Source organism: Felis catus, chromosome C2 (genome assembly GCF_018350175.1).
Source record: "Felis catus isolate Fca126 chromosome C2, F.catus_Fca126_mat1.0, whole genome shotgun sequence".
Classification (NCBI taxonomy): domain Eukaryota; kingdom Metazoa; phylum Chordata; class Mammalia; order Carnivora; family Felidae; genus Felis; species Felis catus.
The window spans coordinates 120,990,053-121,013,890 of record NC_058376.1 but is presented as its reverse complement, the minus strand read 5'-3'; the positions used below and the strand labels follow the sequence as shown (position 1 = coordinate 121,013,890).

Genomic DNA, 23,838 nt, shown 5'->3' with positions numbered 1-23,838 from the left:
TTTGCAGGGAAAATGAGAGAAAAGAAAAAAAAAAAACAACAAAGACATTTTAATGAGGAAGAAAAAGAAGAAATGAGTTTCAGGCAAGAAAATATAGAAACACTTTTATTATTTTTTTCTTCTTTCCAGTTGGGTGGTTGGGAATATAAGAGGCAAAGTCAAAACATATCAAAGTAGACACTGACAGTGGAAACAAAAATTTGTATCTCCTGTTGAGGTAGGAGTACAGATAAATTCTAGAGAGGAAAAATTAAAACCAAAAAAACTAAAAAACCTCAAGTTTAACAGAAGACAGAAAGGGAGAAACAGAATCTGACCAAAGCAGAGAACCACAGAAACAATTCTGAGAGGGAGATGGTATGATCTTTTGCAAGTTGGGTGTAATTCATTATCAACTGACTATAACTATCATAAATTATTTGTTAATTCTCCAAATAGATATTCAAAAGCTTCCCCCAGGCCCCAGGGGGAGCTGCTTATTGCTGTTGTTGAAAAATTACCAAATAACATTACCTTGTGCAACAACGTTCTATGGCAGGGAACTTTTCTGGCCATGGTGAGGGGTAGGTGAACTCTGTGTCTCTATCATACCAGCACATTAGGCACTCACTATGTTGGTTTCTTTTCCTCTCTTCCTTTTTGAGGGAGTGATTACATGTTTCCATGGCTTCCAACAATCGCTTCTAAATTTAAAGATTGAAGACAGGGGTTAAAAGTATAAAAATTATGCAATCTCAACATACAGAATAGATCTTTTCCCTCAGTACACAGATTCATTATTTGTGGTCTTGAAAAACAAAAATCTTAACTCTCTCTCTCAAAAAATAAAATAAAATAAAATAAAATAAAATAAAATAATATAAAATAACGGGGCTGTTACAACTACCTATCCAACTGGAAGAAAAAGCACATACACTCCCAACTTCCTACTATATACAAAAATATGTATTAGAGTAATACGACAATAAAAGTATTAGAAGAAAATCTAGGAGAGTATTAGTAATTTGAGGTGATAAATTCTTATTTAAGTAAGATTGGAGAAAACCTAACAGTCTTAAGGGAAAAGACATTTTTTTTTTAATTAAAAAAATAATTTTTTTAAATGTTTCTTTTTGAGAGAGAAAGAGAGGGCATGCACACACATAAGCAGGGGAGGGGCAGAGAGAGAGAGGGGGACGGAGGATCCAAGTGGGCTCTGTGCTAACAGCAGACAGCCTGACACGGGGCTCAAACTCATGAACCAGAAGATCATGAGCTAAGCTGAAGTTGGACTCTCAACTGACTGAGCCACCTAAGCGGCTCAAGACATTTTTTTTAATTTTTTTTTTTTTTTTTTTTTTGTATTTATTTTTGAGAGACAGAGAGAGACAGAGCGTGAGCAGGGGAGGGGCAGAGAGAGAGGGAGACACAGAATCAGAAACAGGCTCCAGGCTCCAAGCTGTCAGCACAGAGCCTGAGGCGGAGCTCGAACTCATGAACCGTGAGATCATGACCTGAGCCTCAGTCGGACGCTTAACCAACTGAGCCACCCAGGTTCCCCTAGACTTTTTTAAACAATACATAATGCATGTGACAGAAGATTTATCAGCAAATCAAGAGACAAATGCCATGTTAGAAAAGAATATTCCTAACATAAAAAGAATTGATAAAAATTCTTTTTTTAAATTCTGTTTTAAAATCTTTTTCTAAAAAAAAAAGAAAGGAAAATGAGGGAAAGGATATAAACAGGCAATTTACAGAGAGAAAATGCAAAGGGCAAGCACATATATAAAAATACATTCAAATTAGGGATCAGAGAAAAGCAAATTTGAATAATGATAAAATGGCACCCATCATCAGCAGATTGGCCAAAAATTAAATGAAGCAATAATATCCAGGTCTGGAGAGGCAGAGTAGGGACTAAACATTGGTGAATCAGACTAGTCTTTTTGAAAAAAAATATAAAAAAAAAATAAACATACATTCCCATTACCCAAGCTATCCCACTTTTGGGAATCTATCTTAAAAAAATAAAATCTCCAGCACCTAGGACTGCATAGACAAACAAACAAATACATAAATACATAGCTACTCTTATCACAGCATATTATGTATAGTGGCAAAAAAGATGAAGATTCACAAGAAGCTGCAAAATTAGTACAGAGTGTTCCCATGTACCTTTCATCCAGGTTTTCCCAGTGATAACATCATACACATAGCCTCAAGTACATTATCAAAATCAGGATAATGACGTTAGTACAACACTTTTAACTAAAGACTTACTCAGATTTCACTGGTTTTTGTATGTGATTTCTTATGTGTACAGTGCTACAAAATTTTTATCATATGTATGGATTCATATAACCACCACTAAAACTAGAATAAACAACTGTTACATCATCATGAAGAAACTCCTTGTTGCTCCTTTATAATCACACCCTATCCCCAATCTTCTTAAAAATTTTTTTTAGTTTTTAAATTTATTTTTTTAATTTTTAATTATTTTTTTAAATTTGTAATTTGACTTTACTTTTTATTTTTTAAACTTTACATCCAAATTAGTTAATATATAGTGAAGCAATGATTTCAGGAGTAGATTCCTTAATGCCTCTTACCCATTTAGCCCATCCCCTCTCCCACAACCCCTCCAGCAACCCTGTTTGTTCTCCATATTTATAAGCCTCTTTTGTTTTGTCCCCCTCCCTGTTTTTGTATTATTTTTGTTTCCCTTACTTTATGTTCATCTGTTTTGTCACCCTATCCCCAATCTTCACCCCTAACAACTGCTGCATGTTTTACATCACAATCATTTTGTCATTTCAAGAATATTATAGGCAAACAGCCTCTCCTCTGTTGTCCAGCCTGGGTGACTCCCTTGGGCTGTATTCACTAAACTTCTATCTCCATAGGAAAAAAAAGAATATTATATAAATGGAACCATATAATACATAACATTCTGACTTTTTTCACTCAAGTGAATTTTTTTTCATCCAAGTTGCTTATATCAATAGCTCTTTATATTGCTGAGTAATATTCTACTAAATGGATATACTACCTTTTGTTTATCTACTCTCTCATTAAAGGATATATGAATTTTTTCCAATTTGGGTTATTACAAGTAAGTTGCTCTGAATATTTGTGTACAGGCTTTTGTGTGAAGACAGTGTTAATTTTTTCTAAGATAAATATCCAGGAGTGTGACTGCTGGATTGAAGAGTAAATGTATGTTTAACTTTGTAAGAAACTACTGAACTATTTTCCAGAGTAGCCTCCTAGACTTTTAGTCTGGTAACTGTCTATGACATTTTCAAAGCATTTATAGAAAAAGTGGTATGAAGAGTAAAGTAGTAGCAAAATCCGGAAAAAATTATAAAATAAAAAATTTAAAGATCAAATCCTAGACTTTGAGTTTAATATGTAATGAGATGAGATTTTTGGGAGAGGTCAGTGAGTTTTGTATTTGGACAGGATGTGAATTTTGGCCCAAGGGCAGACTAGCAGACTGTCTAGTTTGGGCATCTGGGTTATGCTGGTCTAATCAAATATGTTTAAAGGGGCGCCTGGCTGGCTCAGTCAGTAGAGTATGTGACACTTGATCTTGGGCTTATGAGTTTGAGCTCAACGTTGTGTGTAGAGCTTACTTAAAAAAAAAAAAAAAAAGATGTGAAAAAAATACAGTCGCCCTATTTAAAATATATTGGAGAGTGACTTTCCCTCTTCTATTTTCCAAGTTTGTGTAAAAGTGGTATTATTTCTTCCTTTAATGTTTGCTAGAATTCACAAGTAAACACATCTGAGTTGAGAATTTTCTCTGTGGGAAGGTTTTAAATTATGAATTAAATGTCTTTAAAAGATACAGGACTATTCAGATTAAAAATTTTTTGTTAGTTTTGCTGAACTGTGTCTTCAAAGAAATGTGTTCATTTCATTTAGATTGTTGAATTTGTTCACATAATGTTGTTCACAATATTCTTTAACTGTCCTTTGAATATATGTAAAATCTATAGGATACCTCCTTTTCCATTCCTGATATTGGCAATTCATCTGATTTCTTTTTCCCTCCCTCTTGTCCCCTTCCCCCGATCTTGATCAGTCTAGCTAGGATTTTATCAATTTTATTAACCTTTTTAAAGAACCAGCTTTTGGTTACACTCATTTTTATCTACTGTTTGCTCATTTTCTGTGGATTTCTGTTCCTATTTTTATTTTTTCCTTCATTCTGCTTGGTCTGGGTTTAATTTCTCATTTTTTTAGCTTTTTGTGGTAGGAAGCTTAGATAATTCATTGTAAAACCTTTTCCTTTTCTTTTTTTTTTTTTTTTTTTGCAATGACATGGATGGACCTAGAGAGTATTATACTAACCAAAATAAGTCAGAGAAAAACAAATACCATATGATTTCATTTATTGGTGGAATTTAAGAAACAAAACAAATGAACAAAAGGGGAATAAAAAAGAGGCAAACCAAGAAAAAGAGTCTTAACCACAGAGAACAAACTGATGGTTACTAGAGAAAGGGTGGACTGGGCAGGGGGCAGTGTGGAGAGAAGTTAAATAGGTGATGGGGATTAAGGAGGACACCAGTTGTGATGAGCACCAGGTGTTTGTTTTATGTAAGTGATGAACCACTAAATTCTGCACCTGAAACTAATTTTACACTATATGTTAACTACCTGGAATTTAAACAAAAACTTGAAGGGAAAAAAAAAAAGAATATATGTGTGTACATATAACTATTGAGGGCACTGACCTCATCAATAAAAGGGATTAGGACCACAGCTTCCCATTCCTGTTGTTTCCCATTTAGGTCAGTTTTAAAATCAGGTGGATAATATTCTATAATTGGTGAGTCTTCACTGGTCATCAAGTGCTATGGAAAGATAAAGAGGAACAGAAATAAAAGAACTAATATCAATATAACTTTTTGTTAATATATTTACAGTATTTGCTCATGTTACAGTTTAAAATTTCTAAGCAAGGCAAAACTAAATTTTTACATCTTGGAAATATTGCAATATACTTGCTATATTTTGATTTTCAACTATACGACTTCTAATTTTACTGCTACTCATCACTTTGCCATTCCAATGTCCTACTTATATAGTAAAACCATCTTTACTCTGAATTTCAACTTTCCCTTTTCTATCTTTTGTTGTCTTACCACTTTACAAGGCTCACTTAAATTCTATTTTCAGACTTGATTTCACAGGCTGCCAACAGTCCTCTATTTTTAACCTTAAACAGTTTATTTTTGTGTCCTAATCAATTGATTTTGTTAAGTAATGTAAGGACGGTATCTAAGATAATTTAAAAAGAAAAAAATCCTAAAATCCAAGAATCTCTTCACCACTAATAGCAAAGATAAAAAGTCCAATAAAAAGATGTTCTTATTAGAGATCTTAGAGTAGATGAAAGAAGCATAAGGATATCTTCTAGGAAATGAATATGAAAGATTATGGTATAATATTTTTTAAAGAAATAAAGTAGCATATTTCTCAGAGTAGTACTCAAAATATTTAATAACCAGTATGGCATGGGCACAGAACAATCAACAGATGTGGCTGTAAAACACCTGCATGATTAAACTGGTCAAGAGTAGTTGAATATCAATTCTTAATGTATCTGAACGTAGGGAAAAAAGCATCAAACTTAAGAGGAAAGGGAGGTCAGAGGCCAGGATGAAGGAGAGATAATGTTTTAGGAAGATGAAGAATGGACCCTGACAGTCAAATAACAAAAGGTGTGTGTGTGTGTACACTCCACTTCTTGTGTGCAAGTGTGTCTATGTGTGTATACTTTAATTCTTGGGACCAGACCACAGAATTAGAAGAAAAGATTGATATCCTAAAAGAACTAAATGAAGTTTGCCCTCAGAATCAGTTTAGTAGGCTTAGTGTAACTGTGGTGACCCAAATACTCCTAAAATATCTTCCTCCCGTTATGCAAACTATATTAACCAGAGAAAAGCCTTTCATTCCACAATTTGATAAACTAAATGCTTAAAACCTAAATATAAACTGAGATAATACTTCTGTCGAGATAAAGGACTCAATAGAACCATCCCTATTCTAATAAATAAAGGGTAAAAGAACAGGAATTAATCTGTAATTGTTTGGACAAAGTAAATGGCTTCACATTTTGCCTGTCATAGTTTACTTTCATCAGTGCAGAGACAAACTGAAAATGTGCTTAAAGGTGCTGAAAATAAAGAAGTCATGCTCTGAATGGTTTACGAAAATTGTATGCATTTTTAAAACAAAGCTAACTCTGTTTTAAGCTAACGCTAAATCAAGGGGTTATTTTTCAAAACATCTGTGTAAGAAATATTGTATTTGAAACTGGAAGTCAATATATTTAGCTATTAAAGAAGTTTGGATATTACATTTCTAGGTTTGGATGAAGAGCTCCTAAGTATCAAAAGGGACATAAAAACATTTTAGTTTAAAACCCACCTGGTAGCACGTAGGAAGTAAATTTTTGCTAGCTGCTGGAAGTACAGCAAGAAGCTGTTCAAATGGCTTAAAAGGTTTTCCTAGTTCAAAATGGATTTTGAGTGTGCTGATGTTGCGGATATCAGATAGGAAAGGTGCATAATGGTAGGGATAATACCTGTAAAACAAAACTGAGTTTTAAACAATTGGTAACTTTATGAAACAGATCAATATATTAAATACATACTTTTCCTTATTTAACAACACAGCAATAACTCTAAAGGAAAAAAATTACCACCCATAATTTTATCACTTGATTTAACAAATCAGCAGTGTTAGAAAATTTAGGTCAAGTGGTGGCAACAAAAGTTATATTACCTTAATTTTCAAAGTATAATTTTACAATTTCAAAATTGGGATGTATCATGTAATTGAAGGATACATCTATATACATATATATATGCAATAAATAAATATATATACATATATGCATATACATGTAAATAAATATAAATACATATACATAAATATATATACTATATATTTAAACATACATATACATATATATACACATATGTATATATGTATACATATATGTACATATATACTATATATTTAAACACATATAAATACATATACTAAATATATATACATACATAAATACACATATATATAGACATACGTGTATATATATACACATATATGTCTGTGTGTGTATATATATTAATATATAAATATAAATATATATAATGGTTCTATTATATTGAGTGTGAATATTGAGTGTGTATCATTCTTGGACTGAAGTAATGAGGTAGCCAGAAGACATTTCAGTTATAGCACACATGAGCTGGAGCCTCTCTCAAGAGGGTAGAGAGAAGAGAGTCTGAGCTCATGTAGCTGTTACTAGTCAGTCCTAAGAATGTTTATCTTTGAACTGGTATATATATTATCGTGTTTGTGATAGGATTAAACCATTTAACAATCATACACACTATTTCTAACTACAGGTATAGATATTTTTGCAAAGCCTTGAACACACAATTTTTCAAAAATTATAATCTTAATATTTGACTAAGTATACTACAAAAATAAAGAAATATTTTTATATTCCATAATTATGACATTTCAAAATGATGAGAAAATTCAGGAGGTAATGGTATGCAGAATGGAAAATGTATAAACTTTGGAATCAGGCTTAGACTTGATTTTTGGGTATATGACTTTAAAAATATTATTTTCTAGGGGCACCTGGGTGGCTCAGTTGGTTAAGTGTCCGACTTTGGCTCAGGTCATGATATCGTGGTGTGTGAGTTCGAGCCCCACGTCAGGCTCTTTGGTGACAGCTCAGAGACTGGAGCCTGCTTCAAATTCTGCGTCTCCCTCTCTCTCTGCCCCTCCCCTGCTTCTGTTCCCTCTATGTCTCAAAAATAAAATAAAACATTAAAAAAAAGGCTCCTTTCTAAAGTAATAAAGATAACTGAACGTCATCTGTAAAAGTCAGACAATACTTTATATAGTGGTGAGGATTATATGAGAATACGCTTTTCAAGCACCTGGCCTTAATGTCTGATAAATAATAGGAACAGCTTATAAGCACCCTATTAAAAAATGGAAAATCAAGGATTTTCATCATTAGGATGCTCTTCAGAGACGTCCTCAGAATTAAGTTAGTTACTGCAAAGATTTTTTTAAAAGGTTATTAAGTGACATCGCAACTAATAGACATAATTTGCATTGGTTTGTTTTGTTGTGTGGTGCTTTTTTTTTTAATACGAAATTTATTGTCAAATTGGTTTCCAAACAACACCCAGTGCTCATCCCAACAGGTGCCCTCCTCAATACCCCTCACCCACCCTCCCCTCCCTCCCACCCCCTATCAACCCTCAGTTTATTGTCAGTTTTTAACAGTCTCTTATGCTTTGGCGCCCTCCCTCTCTTTTTTTTTCCTTCCCTTCCCCCATAGTCTTCTGTTAAATTTCTCAGTATCCGCATAAGAGTGAAAACATATGGTATCTGTCTTTCTCTGTATGACTTACTTCACTTAGCATAACACTCTCCACTTCCATCCATGTTGCTACAAAAGGCCGTATTTCATTCTTTCTCATTGCCAAGTAATATTCCATTGTGTATATAAACCACAATTTCTTTATCCATTCATCAGTTGATGGACATTAGGCTCTTTCCATAATTTGGCTATTGTTGAGAGTGCTGCTATAAACATTGGGGTACAAGTGCCCCTATGCATCAGCACTCCTGTACCCCTTGGGTAAATTCCTAGCAGTGCTGTTGCTGGGTCATAGGGCAGATCTATTTTTAATTTTTTGAGGAACCTCCACACTGCTTTCCAGAGCGGCTGCACCAATTTGCATTCCCACCAACAGTGCAAGAGGGTTCCCGTTTCTCCACATCCTCTCCAGCATCTGTAGTCTCCTGACTTGTTCATTTTAGCCACTCTGACTGGCGTGAGGTGGTGTCTGAGTGTGGTTTTGATTTGTATTTCCCTGATGAGGAGCGATGTTGAGCATCTTTTCATGTGCCTGTTGGCCATCTGAATGTCTTCTTTAGAGAAGTGTCTATTCATGTTTTCTGCCCATTTCTTCACTGGATTATTTGTTTTTCGGTGTGGAATTTGGTGAGTTCTTCATAGATTTTGGATACTAGCCCTTTGTCCGACATGTCACTTGCAAATATCTTTTCCCATTCCCCCAGTTGCCTTTTAGTTATGTTGATTGTTTCTTTTGCAGTGCACAAGCTTTTTATCTTCATGAGGTCGCAATAGTTCATTTTTGCTTTTAATTCCCTTGCCTTCGGAGATGTGTCAAGTAAGAAATTGCTGCGGCTGAGGTCAGAGAGGTTTTTTCCTGCTTTCTCCTCTAGGGTTTTGATGGTTTCCTGTCTCACATTCAGGTCCTTTATCCATTCTGAGTTTATTTTTGTGAATGGTGTAAGAAAGTGGTCTAGTTCCATCCTTCTGCATGTTGCTGTCCAGCTCTCCCGGCACCATTTGTTAAAGAGACTGTCTTTTTTCCATTGGATATTCGTTCCTGCTTTGTCAAAGATTAGTTGGCCATACTTTTGTGGGTCCAATTCTGGAGTCTCTATTCTATTCCATTGGTCTATGTGTCGGTTTTGGGCCAATACCATGCTGTCTTGATGATGACAGCTTTGTAGTAGAGGCTACAGTCTGGGATTGTGATGCCTCCCGCTTTGGTGGTCTTCTTCAGTATTACTTTGGCTGTTCGGGGTCTTTTGTGGTTCCATACAAATTTTAGGATTGCTTGTTCTAGCTTCAAGAAGAATGCAGGTGCAATTTTGATTGGGATTGCATTCAGTGTGTAGATTGCTTTGGGTGGTATTGACATTTTAACAATATTTATTCTTCCAATCCATGAGCACAGAATGTTTTTCCATTTCTTTATATCTTCTTCAATTTCCTTCATAAGCTTTCTATAGTTTTCAGCATACAGATCTTTTACATCTTTGGTCAGGTTTATTCCTAGGTATTTTATGCTTCTTGGTGCAATTGTGAATGGGATCAGTTTCTTTATTTTTCTTTCTGTTGCTTCATTGTTAGTGTATAAGAATGCAACTGATTTCTGTACATTTATTTTGTATCCTGCGACTATGCTGAATTCATGTATCAGTTCTAGCAGAATTTTGGTGGAGTCTATTGGGTTTTCCATGTATATCATGTCATCTGCAAAAAGTGAAAACTTGACTTCATCTTTGTCAATTTTGATGCGTTTGATTTCCTTTTGTTGTCTGATTGCTGATGCTACTACTTCCAACACTATGTTAAACACAAGCGGTGAGAGTGGACATCCCTGTCTTGTTCCTGATCTCAGGGGGAAAGCTCTCAGTTTTTCCCCATTGAGGATGATATTAGCTGTGGGCTTTTCATAAAAGTTTTTTATGATGTTTAAGTATGTTCCTTCTATCCCGGCTTTCTCGAGGGTTTTTATGAAGAAAGGATGCTGAATTTTGTCAAATGCTTTTTCTGCATCAAATGACAGGATCATACGGTTCTTATCTTTTCTTTTATTAATATGATGTATCATGCTGATTGATTTGTGAATGTTGAACCAGCCCTGCAGCCCAGGAATGAATCCCACTTGAGCATGGTGAAGAATTCTTTTTATATGCTGTTGAATTCGATTTGCTAGTATCTTGTTGAGACTTTTTGCATCCATATTCATCAGGGATTTTGGCCTGTAGTTCTCTTTTTTTAATGGGTCTCTGTCTGGTTTAGGAATCAAAGTTATACTGGCTTCATAGAATGAGTCTGGAAGTTTTCCTTCCCTTTCTATTTTTTGGAACAGCTTGAGAAGGATAGGTATTATCTCTGCTTTAAATGTCTGGTAGAATTCCCCAGGGAAGCCATCTGGTCCTGGACTCTTATTTGTTGGGAGATTTTTGATAAGTGATTCAATTTCTTTGCTGGTTATGGGTCTGTTCAAGTTTTCTATTTCTTCCTGTTTGAGTTTTGGAAGTGCTGCTGTGTGGTGCTTTAAAACAAAGCCTAGCAAAGGTGCTATCAAAACAACAAACTATCTCATCTCCTAAAAGTCTCTACTTTTCCCTGGGTTTGTTATTTTTCTATTTTGGTGGATGGTTTGGAAATGTAGATGGAACTTGCTGGAAGAGGAAGCATGATTATTATTACTATTTCCAGGAAAAGCAAATAATTCCTTTCTCATTTCTTTTTTACCCTTCCCAGTCTAACATTGAAATAACCCATTCTTTAATAATTACTCACTAGAACAATTTTTTCAAGTATACAATAATGTAGCAAAGAATATAATGAACAACCCTATATAACCATCACTCAGACCTAATAATTATCAAGACTTTGTCACAGCTGATTCCTCATGATAGAAAATTTTAGATCCTTAGATTTAAAGAGCTTTCATTATTGGCCATTTGCTAGGGCTGGAAGCATCTTTGTTACACAAAAGTCTTTAAAAACTATTTTCATATAAGAAAAGATTACTGGTATTTCATTTAAACTTGGCCATATGTGCCTTTTTAAAAATGCCACCATAAATAGGAATAAAGAGAAAAGAGAATCCCAAATGAGATTATAGTAATGAATCGTCATTAAAAAAAAAAATCAAAACTTTATTTTTCTTTTATTCCCTCACCAGCTCCAGGACTGAACTCCATGATAGTAATAGTGCAAAATCCACTGTATTGCCTGAACATAACATGCAGCTTGATCAGCCAGGAAGTCACTAAAAACAGAAAAGCATATTTTAATTATAACATTAATTTTTGAAGACAGGTCATTTATCTTTAGAGCACAATATCTGCTGATACACCCTGCCTCACATATGTTTTATATAATCACTGAATAAGTTAAAAACTGTAATCAGAAAAATTCCAAAATACTATTTAAAACAAATTCCATTCTGTCAGATTAAAGTTTTGCCATATAGTTTTCCTAAAGCGATTATTAGAAGACTTAAACCTACTGTGCATATTTATTCAGTCAGTGTACTATATGTGTGATTTAAAGTTTGAGGATATGGCCAAGGAAGCTTTCTAAGAAGTGTCACTACCACTCCTCAATAGTGAGGGTGTAACGAGATACAGGGATGGGAAACTATCAGCGAGGATGCCTGAGAAAATCACAGGAGGAAATCAGGAAGACTGTAGAATCTGGTTATAGCAGCTAGAAGATACATGGAAAAGTGCTATCCCCACTGAACAAAATTCCCTCTAATCATTTCTTTCTCAACCATAATTTAAGGGAAAATATTTCTACACACAGACACAGACAGACAGACAGACAGGCACACATACCTTGGGCTAAAACCAAAAAATAGCCGTAAACCTTATTAGTGTCTGTTATCAAAATTTAGGTACAGACGCAATTAGAAATTCCAGATATAAATATTTCTGGAAAGCACACTTTTGAAAATGAAAATTTTTTCATTATTAATGAAGAAAAGTATTTTTATCACCTAACAGCAATTACTATTACATTTTGGTATATTTCTTTTCAGTCTTTTTTCCGTGCCCAGGTTTTTTTTTTTTATTGTAATGAGAGTATACTGTATATATGATTTTGTGTCCTGCTTTTGAAATTCGTATTTAATAACATACTATAAGTATCTTTTTAAATTATTATGAACTTTTTATAAGTACCAGTTTAGCAGTTCTACAGATTCTGGAGACAGTGTTATGGCAAGATGGTGACTGTCACAAAGAGGAGATGGACATGATTATGATGACATGTAGATCATTTCTAATTCTGTACTATTATAAAAAACTGTGTAATAAACACCCTTGTGTATATAAGGATCTTCTGTGTTTAAGTTTATATTTTTAAACAGATTAATAATTAGAATTATTGAGTCAAAGGGATAAATAGTTTAACTTTTTGGACATGTACTTTCCAAATAATTTTACCAGTTTATATCCCCATCAGTAATTAAGGAAGAACACTACCATCACTCCTGGACCAACATCAAATATAACAATTTTAAAAGATTTGCTTATTTGCTAGGCAAATAAACGGTATCACATTTTAATAAGTCTATAGTTTAATATATAAAAGGAAAAGAAAAGGAAAATAAAACAGATTATTAGCTATCAAATTAAGCATTTAGTGCCAACAGCAGGTATTATAGCACTATATAACTATAATCAAGGAAAGATAAGGACTAAATAAAGGGTTAGAAGGGTTATTAACTATTTTAAATATTTTATTTCTCAAGTCTCAAAAGTCTTACATGATAATAGTAGTTGACAAAGCTTCAAATGATCCGGTGACTTGTACTAGAATTCTTATACCTCTAGTTACTGGAGGTCAGTATGAATATAGATGAGAAAGACTATGTCTAGCCTAGAAGACAGTCTGAGAGTACATAAAGCAACATCTGAAGACTTGGGTCTATCTCTGGACAGACTCTAGAAAAAATCTAATACTTAGTACTTTATTATATTAAAAAAATAATAGTATAGAAAATATCTAAGTATAACATGTAAGTATGAAAAAAGGTACATGGCATTTCATGAAGCTCTTATTTCACTTATAGAGAAGCAGCCTCCTCTAGTGGTTAAGAATATAAACTCTGGGGGTGCCTGGCTACTCAGTTGGAAGAACATGTGACTCTTGATCTTGGGGTTATGAGTGTGAGCTTCATGCTGGGTATAGAGATTACTAAAAAATAAACAAACAAACAAACAAAAAAACAAATAAAAAAGGGAGAGAGAGTATTAAATCTGAGCCAGACAGCCTGTGTTCAAATCCTGGCTCTGCCACTCACTGACTATGTCACCTTGGACAAGCCATTTTAAGCCTCTTGATTCCTTAGGGTGTCTGGCTAGCTCAGTCAATAGAGCATGCGACTGTTGATCTTGGGGTTATAAGTTCAAGCCCCATATTGGATGCAGAGATTACTTAAAAATGAACTCTCTAAAAAACAAATGAATCCACTTTAAAACAAAAAAAAGCCTCTCAATTCCTTAATTTCTGTTGTAAAATAGTAATATTTTACTTATCTTACAGAATTGTGAGAATTAAATAAGTCCATATTTTAAAATGCTTAGAATAGCTCCTGGCACTTGGTAAGCACTTTAAAAAATTTTGTTAAATAAAATACAAACATGTAGTTCATACTGTGAGCTACAGTTTAAAAGTGTGAAAGCCACCATTACAGAGGTCAAGTTCTTAAGGAACTTTTGGACTAGGTAATTAACCTGGGGCCAAGCCAGATAGCCTTTGAAGTAAGTGTGCTGTGCAAATGGAATATGGAAAGCAAAAACAAAACTAACCATTTTCTACTTGACAATTTTTATCACAGGAATATAACACATCAGTTAATATCACCTCCAAAACCATAGTAGTTGAAAGATTGACACTACAATAATTTACATAGCCAAAGAATTCTCCTCTCCCACTACCTTAACTATCAAAATTATGCTGTTTTCTGAAGAAATGCAAAATATGATTTTTTTCTATTTTAAAGTAAAAACATTGGCAAAAACGTACTCAGATACTACATCAACTCCCATCTTCGTCATGTAATATGTTCTTTTATATTGTCTAAACTCAGTTTCAAATAGGTCATCATCTTCAGTCTCATCTTCTAAATTATCTGGAAAAAAGGACAGAAAGAGAGTGGCTGACAATTATGAATATTCTGTTTTTCCATCTAATGCTTTGATAAATACATATCAAAGCAGATGCTTATATGCTATCACAGAAATCTGTTTTATCCAATATTATTGAATTAATACTAGCTAAGGAAAGATATAGTAACTATTCTGTCAAAAAAATAACATACTGAATACAGAGTTTGTGCTCACCTTTAGAAGTTACCACTTCTTCTCCATTTTTGTCTAAAGCAGCCCAACATATGGAGGAGCCTTCCTGGCCCTACAAAAATTATAAATCAATATAATAATTATTAATATAATTATAATTTATAAACATATATATAATAATTACAGTCCATGCTCATGGATTGGAAGAATAAATATTGTTAAAATGTCAATACCACCCAAAGCAATCTACACACTGAATGCAATCCCAATCAAAATTGCACCTGCATTCTTCTTGAAGCTAGAACAAGCAATCCTAAAATTTGTATGGAACCACAAAAGACCCCGAACAGCCAAAGTAATACTGAAGAAGACCACCAAAGCGGGAGGCATCACAATCCCAGACTGTAGCCTCTACTACAAAGCTGTCATCATCAAGACAGCATGGTATTGGCCCAAAACCGACACATAGACCAATGGAATAGAATAGAGACTCCAGAATTGGACCCACAAAAGTATGGCCAACTAATCTTTGACAAAGCAGGAACGAATATCCAATGGAAAAAAGACAGTCTCTTTAACAAATGGTGCCGGGAGAGCTGGACAGCAACATGCAGAAGGATGGAACTAGACCACTTTCTTACACCATTCACAAAAATAAACTCAGAATGGATAAAGGACCTGAATGTGAGACAGGAAACCATCAAAACCCTAGAGGAGAAAGCAGGAAAAAACCTCTCTGACCTCAGCCGCAGCAATTTCTTACTTGACACATCTCCGAAGGCAAGGGAATTAAAAGCAAAAATGAACTATTGCGACCTCATGAAGATAAAAAGCTTGTGCACTGCAAAAGAAACAATCAACATAACTAAAAGGCAACTGGGGGAATGGGAAAAGATATTTGCAAGTGACATGTCGGACAAAGGGCTAGTATCCAAAATCTATGAAGAACTCACCAAATTCCACACCGAAAAACAAATAATCCAGTGAAGAAATGGGCAGAAAACATGAATAGACACTTCTCTAAAGAAGACATTCAGATGGCCAACAGGCACATGAAAAGATGCTCAACATCGCTCCTCATCAGGGAAATACAAATCAAAACCACACTCAGACACCACCTCACGCCAGTCAGAGTGGCTAAAATGAACAAGTCAGGAGACTACAGATGCTGGAGAGGATGTGGAGAAACGGGAACCCTCTTGCACTGTTGGTGGGAATGCAAATTGGTGCAGCCGCTCTGGAAAGCAGTGTGGAGGTTCCTCAAAAAATTAAAAATAGATCTGCCCTATGACCCAGCAACAGCACTGCTAGGAATTTACTCAAGGGGTACAGGAGTGCTGATGCATAGGGGCACTTGTACCCCAATGTTTATAGCAGCACTCTCAACAATAGCCAAATTATGGAAAGAGCCTAATGTCCATCAACTGATGAATGGATAAAGAAATTGTGGTTTATATACACAATGGAATATTACTTGGCAATGAGAAAGAATGAAATATGGCCTTTTGTAGCAACATGGATGGAAGTGGAGAGTGTTATGCTAAGTGAAGTAAGTCATACAGAGAAAGACAGATACCATATGTTTTCACTCTTATGCGGATACTGAGAAATTTAACAGAAGACTATGGGGGAAGGGAAGGAAAAAAAAAAGAGAGGGAGGGCGCCAAAGCATAAGAGACTGTTAAAAACTGACAATAAACTGAGGGTTGATAGGGGGTGGGAGGGAGGGGAGGGTGGGTGAGGGGTATTGAGGAGGGCACCTGTTGGGATGAGCACTGGGTGTTTTATGGAAACCAACTGACAATAAATTTCATATTAAAACAATAATTAAATAAAAATCTGTTAAGTGAAAAAAATAAAAAATAAAGCAGCCCAACATATGGAGGAGTTTCCTGGCCCTAAAAAAATTATTAATCAATATAATTATTATTAACATAATTATAATTATAAACATATATAATAATTAATTATAATAATATATCATACTTATAATTAATTATACATATAAATCAATATATCAAGATATATTTCAAAGTAAGACATTTAACAGGAAGATTTAAAAAATATTTAAAAGAACTGAATGAGCCTTTAGTGATACACTGTAAAAGTTCATTTAAAAAATAATCCTCAGGGTGCCTGGGTGGCTCAGTTGGCTAAGTATTCAACTTCAGATTTTGGCTCAGGTCATGATCTCACTATTTTGAGATCGAGCCCTGCTTTGGGCTCTGTGCTGGGTGTGAAGCCTGCTTAAGATTTTCTCTCTCCCTCTGCCCCTCCCCTGCCAGTGCATATCTGCATGTGACCTCTCTCAAAATAAAAAGTAAATAAATAAAAATAATCCTCAAATACTGTGTAAATGTTTTTGGTTTTGTATCACTTTTTCACTAAGTCTTTATTATGTTGAATTTATCAAAAATATGTAATGGGTAATTCTCATCTATTGTGTTAACATAATCTATTCATTTATAATTGATTCCCACAATTATAGATAGTACATATATTCCATATCCCTGGATTCCGTCATTCTTTTTCTTTGTTTTAATTTTTTTAATGTTTATTATTTTTTTTTGAGAGACAGAACACAAGCGGGGGTGGAGCAGAGAGGGAGACACAGAATCCAAAGCAGGCTCCAGGCTCCAAGCTGTCAGCACAGAGCCTGATGTGGGGCTGGAACTCACAAACCGTGAGATCAGACCTGAGCCGAAGTCTGAGGCTTAACCAACTGAGCCACCCAGATGCCCTGGATTCTGTCATTTTTATAACTCTGTTATATTCTCCACTTCCAAATTTTTCTCTCATGTGACTCATTTGCTTTTCTATAGTTCTCTCATCTCATCACATTCTTCACATCCTGCCCATCTGTTTTTCCTCCCAGTGATCTTAACTTTTCTTTTATTTTCTGATTGCCTATCTACTGCCAGTGACTCTCATTAGTTCTTCTTATTCCCTTATCTCCATTTCCTTTTGTTCATCCAAACTAGGGCCTCTGCTAGTGCTTGGGCTCTTCTTCTAGTTCTTCTCATTTTGCCAGTGTCTCTAACATTAACTACATATGCCTGAAGACTTGGGAAGCTTAAGGAAGGAGCTGAGATGGGTACAGCCAGGAATTACTGATGTATAATTTTTTGAGTACACGTTCCCAAGAAGTTGCTGAGCCTGTTTTCTTAAGAGAAATAACCCAGTAGAATGCAAACTGACTGCTCCTAAGTTCCAATAAGGAAAGCTAACCAATTAGGACTACACTAGAGAAAATCAGGGTAACTGCTCTTCCTGGAGCAAGAGTTACTAGGCTTAAGCCTAAATAGAACCAGTATAGCAAGGAGAGTACAGCAAACTCCTCAATTTTATCAGAACCCCAAACCTTCAGAAGTACAGAAAACTCCAGAAGAAGTTTATTTTCCAAGCTAATACATATAAGACATTCTTTAGAGTTTATTATTAATGCTTTGTATGGTATTAGCATATTGTGAATGATTCTATTATTCATTTACTGAGCACCTAACATTTATTAGATATTGTGATATATTACTCTTAACCTAGCCTATTGGTATATTTTATATATAAATTATTTCTATAGAAAAATCACTGATCTAGTTAACATATCAATATTAAATGTTATATAAATACCCACATTTTACAAAAGATAACTGATTTTCTGGGCACTTATATTTAGAAGTTTTGCTACACTTATTAGTAGAATGGATGAGCAAAGAGAACAGAATATTCTTCAAGGGTTAAAAAGAAGTTGATTTTTAGGGGTACCTGAGTGGCTTAGTCGGTTAAGAGTCCAACTTTGGCTCTGGTCATGATCTCACGGCTTGTGAGTTTGAGCCCCACGTCGGGCTCTGTGCTGACAGCTCAGAGCCTGAAGCCTGCTTCAGATTCTGTGTCTCCCTCTCTCTCTGCCCTGCCCCTGCTCAGCTCTGTCTCTTTCTCTCTCTCTCGCAAAAATAAAATAAACATTAAAAAAAAAGAAATTGATTTTTAAAGATCAGATTTAAATGATAGGATCTAATAGAGAAGAAACCAGTTTTTTTTAAATGTTCCATGGGAGAAAATAAAAAATGAAAATGAAATGAGGCAACTACAAAAATCATAAGAAGAAAAGTGAGAAGCATGGAATATCAGTTTTACCTTAACAGCTAAAAAAATGAAAGGACACCTAAAAAAACAGACACCTTTGATTTTTTCTTTTCCTTGTAGTTCTTGGCTTCTTCTGCTGCGACACCCGCTGCTTCATTGAGGTACTTGTTACCAACTTTGCTTTCAAACCACTTTAGGTCCACAAAAACTTCACTGAAGTGTTCCCGATCAAACTATACAAAAATATTTAAATTCGTTTAAAAATAACTGAAGTATGTCTGAAAGAATACAAATGAAACTTTTAATAGTTGCTACTTATAGGGCATAGGATATCAAAGAATGTTACTTTTTTATGCACATGGGAACCTCATCTACTATTATGAAAGTTAAAATCAAAAAGCATTAAAAATAAAAATAATAGGTGAAATTATACAGAACGATCAATTGGAGTAGAAGTACCAAAACTTTTTCTTTAAGTATTATGTAATTGGTTTGTGACCATTTATAGCTACCCTGGGACAGGAAAATAATACCTAGTTACTTACATCTGATAGTTTCACAAGGTATTTCTCAAATCGAGGTAAGTTGAGATGGCCATTTTCATTAATATAACCTAAAAGGAACAAAAACTAAATTTGTACTAAAAGTTAACATTATTTTTTCAAAACAATTCCACAAAATTCTTTTTACAAAATGTTGAATGTTGACATTCTACTAATCAAGAAAAACACTCAAGTGTTGGGCAATATAACTGGTGCTAGTTTCTATGACACTCATGTGACAGTAATATAAAATATGTAAGAACTGAAGCAAAATAAATTCCAGGTCCACATAATAATCCTCCTACATTTCCAACAAGTGTAGGAGGTGAAATGTGGTTTCTTCTGGTGAGCATACCCTGTAATTAATCAGATTATCAACACAGAGTTAGTTATGTCTTTAAGGTTCAAGTTTAAAAATGCAGCGAGGATGGGGCGCCTGGGTGGCTCAGTTGGTTAGGTGTCAGACTTCAGCTCAGGGTCATGAACTTGTGGTTCTTTAGTTTAAGCCCCGTCGGGATCTGTGCTGACAGTTCGGAGACTGAAGGCTGCTTCAGATTCTGTGTCTCCTTGTCTCTCTGTTCCTCCCCCACTTGCTCCCTCTCTCAAAAATAAATAAAGATTAAAAATAAAATTTTAAAAATGCAGCGAAGCTTAAAATAAAACTTCTCATTAGAAGATAATTAATTCTTATAATCTAGGCATGTAATTTATATGAAAGCTGTAGGGTAGCTAAAGATAAAGATAAAAGAAAAGTATAATTATAATAGATACTAAGTTCAACTCATGAAGTTGGACGCTTAACCGACTGAGCCACCCAGGCATCCCTCTTTCCCTCATTTTATATCTTCTACTGGCTTTCTTAAATAATCAAAGGCAGGATTAGTTAGGTATCAGTAAATGAGGCTGCTTAACTCTTGTCATTTTCTTTGCTTGTGAACCACTGAACATTATAACCTCAGAGCTTAGTGTCTTAGACCAAAAGAAACCCCCAATTTTTTTCCTACTTTAGCTGTGCATGTAATAATCTAATAAACTGAGTCACATTTTTACGGTTAGCTGAATGAGTGCTAAATTAAAGTAGCCTCAAAAAAAATATTAAACTTTTCTTACCACCAAGTTCTGGCAGGATGGTAATATATGTTCCATAAAGAAGAGGCAGTGCATCATGATTAATATGTAAATGAGGTAGATGGGGGATAAAATCATTGCCAACAAGAAATCCCATCAAAATCCAATCATCTATTATCCTTTCAATATCATATTTAAATGTGATCTTGTCCTATAGCAAAATGGAGAAAAAGTCAACTTGTACGGAAATTCTACTTACACATTTTCTTTGTACCACAGCTATATTAATACTTACTTTCAGTACTGAAAACTCATAGTCAATATACTCTCTCATTAAAGATAAGTGTAGGAGGTGAAATGTGGTTTCTTCTGGTGCACATACCCTGTAATTAATAAGATGATCAACACAGAGTTAGTTGTGTCTTTAAGGTTCAACTTTAAAAATGCAGCCTGGGTGGCTCAGTTGGTTAGATGTCAGACTTCAGCTCAGATCATGAACTTGTGGTTTGTGAGTTTGAGCCCCGTCGGGCTTTGTGCTGACAACTCGGACCCTGGAGCTCCGATTCTGTGTCTCCCTATCTCTCTGTTCCTCCCCCACTTGCGCGCGCGCTCTCTCTCTCTCTCTCTCTCTCTCAAAAATAAAGATTAAAAATAAAATTTTAAAAATGCAGCGAAGCTTAAAATAAAACTTATCATTAGAAGACAATTAATTCTTATAATCCAGGCATGTAATTTATATGAAAGCTGTAGGGTTGCTAAAGATAAAGATAAAAGATAAAAGTATAATTATAATAAAGTTCAAATAATTGGTCTGCCTTATGCTTTTTTTGGAAAGATTCTCAGAATTAAGAAAGCCTAAATAATAGATAACAGATTTAAGAAACCAGTGGTTTCTGCCCATTTAAGGCTGGCCACAAGCAGAAAGCATACATGTAAGTGAGTATATACTTTTCTGCCTACTACAGTACAGACAAAAGCTTCAATGATGAGGCTCCATCATTTCTTTCTTCTTATCTTTCCCTGGCTTGGTATAGGGGACTATATTCCTAGCTATTGGTCAATACTTCAAGCTTAACCAGAAGTAAGAATATAAACTGACAATAGCATTTAAATTTTTTTTTTAGCGTTTATTTATTTTTGAGAGAGAGAGAGGGACAGAGACAGAGTATGAGCAGGGGAGGGGCAGAGAGACAGGGAGACACAGATTCTGAAGCAGGCTCCAGGCTCTGAGCTATCAGCACAGAGACTGATGTGGGGCTTGAACCCACAAACTGGGCGATCATGACCTAAGCTGAAGTGTGACGCTTAATTGACTGAGCCAGCCAGTTGTCCCTAAACTGACAACAGCATTTTAAAAGGATTATGTATCATGAGCAAGTGGATCTATTCCAGGAATGCAAGGATGGCTCAATGTAAAAAAATAAATCTATGTAATAAATTACATTAATAAACAAAGGAAAATCACCATACAATTAACTAGCAAAGAAAACATTTGTCAAATTCAATACCTTCCAAGATAAAAGTACTTAGCCAAGTAAGAATAGAAGGAAACTTCCTAAACATGAAAAAATGAATTTATGAAAAACAAACATCTCATATCATATTCCATGTTAGAAGACTGAAAGCTTTCCTCCTAAGATCAAGGATGCCCGTTTTCACTATAGCTATTCAACATTATACTGGAAGTCCTAGCCAGGGCAATTAGGCAAGCAAAGAAATAAGAGGCATACAAACTGAAAAATAAGAAGTAAAACTATCTCTATTTACAGATGTCATGATTCCATATACAGAAAATCCCATAGAATCCCCCAAAATTGTAGGATACAAGATCAACACATAAAAATCAGCTGTGTCTACATACCAGCAACAAACAATCCAAAAAAGAAATTAAGAAACAATTCTATTTAGAATACCACCCAAAAGAGTAAAAAACTTAGGAACAAACTTGACCAAAGAGGAAAAAGAAAAAAATCAAAGGCAAAAAACTGAAATCATAGACACAGAGAATGACAGATGGTTCCCAGAGGTAGAGGAGTGAGGGCTGGGCAAAATGGGTGAAGGTGGCAAAAGGTGAAAACTTCCAGTTATACGATAAATATGTCCTGGAGATATAATGTACAGCATGGTGACTACATTAAAAAAAATTTTTTTAATAAAAGGGAAAACAAATAAGAAAAAAAAAACAGTAAAAGACTTACACACTAAAACTACAAAACACTGTCAAAAGAAATTAAAGAAGACACAATGATTGTAAAACATTCTGTATTGATGAACTGGAAGACTTACTATGAAACTGTAAATAGTACCCAAATGGATGTACAGATTCAATGCCATCCCAATCAGGTTTTTCACATAAACAAAAAATCCCAATGGCATTTTTTACACAAACAAAAAATCCATCCTAAAAATGATTAATCTTATGAGACTCCAAACAGCCAAAATAATCCTCACAAAGGAGAACAAAGTTGGAGGTCTCATCCTTTCTGATTTCAAAACTTACTACAAAGTTTCAGTAATCAAAATACCATGGTAATGGCATAAAGAAAAACACAGAGATCAATTGAATAGAATACAGAACCCAGGAAAAACCCTTGCATATATGGTCAAATGATTTTCAACCACAGTGCCAAGACCACCCAAGGGAAAAAAGACAGTCTTTTCAACAAATGATTTTGGGAAAACTGGATATCCACATGCAAAAGCATGAAGTCGACCCTTACCTCATACCAAATATAATAATTAACAACATGGATCAAAACCCTAAATGTAAGGGTTAAAACTGCAAAACTCTTAAAATGGGAAAACATTTTACAACATTAGATTTGGCAATTTCTTGGATATAACACTAAAAGTAACAAGCAACAAAAGAATGGACATCGTCACAATTAAAAATTTTGTGCATCAAATGACACTATCAGCAGAATAAAAACGAATGGGAGAAAATCTTTACAGATCATGTATCTGTTAAATGGTCACTATTCTTAATTTAATTGCTCTTCTTTCTTCTAACATATATGCAGTATGATTTACCTTTGTGTCTTTTTGCCACCAAACCGAACCTCTTCTCTTAAAAGAGAGAAATGTGCCTCATGACTTGTTAATCCAAGCATAATCTGTTGAAAAACGATTAAAAAATGTTTCTATTCTCTCATTTTTTATAGTATCAGGTTCATAAAAGCAATTAAATTAAAAACATTTCTATGAAGAAAAAAAGAGGCTTATTTAATAAAAACATCAGCACATTATATAAATATCAAAATCTGATCCACTCATAAGTTATGAATGGTGTAAAATGAATGCACTTTTCTAAGAAAAAATGTTTACCTTAGACTCACATCACCGTTGTAACTGCCACCCTGCCCACCCTCCACAAAAATCCCCAAAACCTTCTCTAGGTTTTCACACCTTTCCATCCGCCATGGGGGAAATGGGTAAAAAATTGGAGGTTGCAGCTTTTCCATGATAG

At 34.6% G+C, this 23,838-nt stretch overlaps 1 protein-coding gene across 4 annotated transcripts in view; it reads right to left on the bottom strand.

Annotated features, from left to right (window-relative positions):
* XRN1 (5'-3' exoribonuclease 1) overlaps window positions 1–23,838 on the bottom strand; it is a 119,517-nt gene that overhangs the window by 79,564 nt on the left and 16,115 nt on the right. For 3 of the 4 annotated variants that reach the window (XM_045037486.1, XM_045037487.1, XM_045037488.1), the window contains 11 exons: window positions 23,403–23,485; window positions 20,668–20,755; window positions 20,415–20,583; window positions 19,308–19,375; window positions 18,858–18,995; window positions 14,722–14,791; window positions 14,405–14,510; window positions 11,550–11,639; window positions 6,430–6,586; window positions 4,728–4,847; window positions 514–683 (listed from right to left, as the gene is read on the bottom strand). In XM_045037486.1, coding sequence (XP_044893421.1) covers window positions 514–683; window positions 4,728–4,847; window positions 6,430–6,586; window positions 11,550–11,639; window positions 14,405–14,510; window positions 14,722–14,791; window positions 18,858–18,995; window positions 19,308–19,375; window positions 20,415–20,583; window positions 20,668–20,755; window positions 23,403–23,485 — 1,259 coding nt within the window. The remainder of the gene's footprint in view (window positions 1–513; window positions 684–4,727; window positions 4,848–6,429; window positions 6,587–11,549; window positions 11,640–14,404; window positions 14,511–14,721; window positions 14,792–18,857; window positions 18,996–19,307; window positions 19,376–20,414; window positions 20,584–20,667; window positions 20,756–23,402; window positions 23,486–23,838) is intronic. The other variant, XM_045037489.1, reaches the window with a different exon arrangement.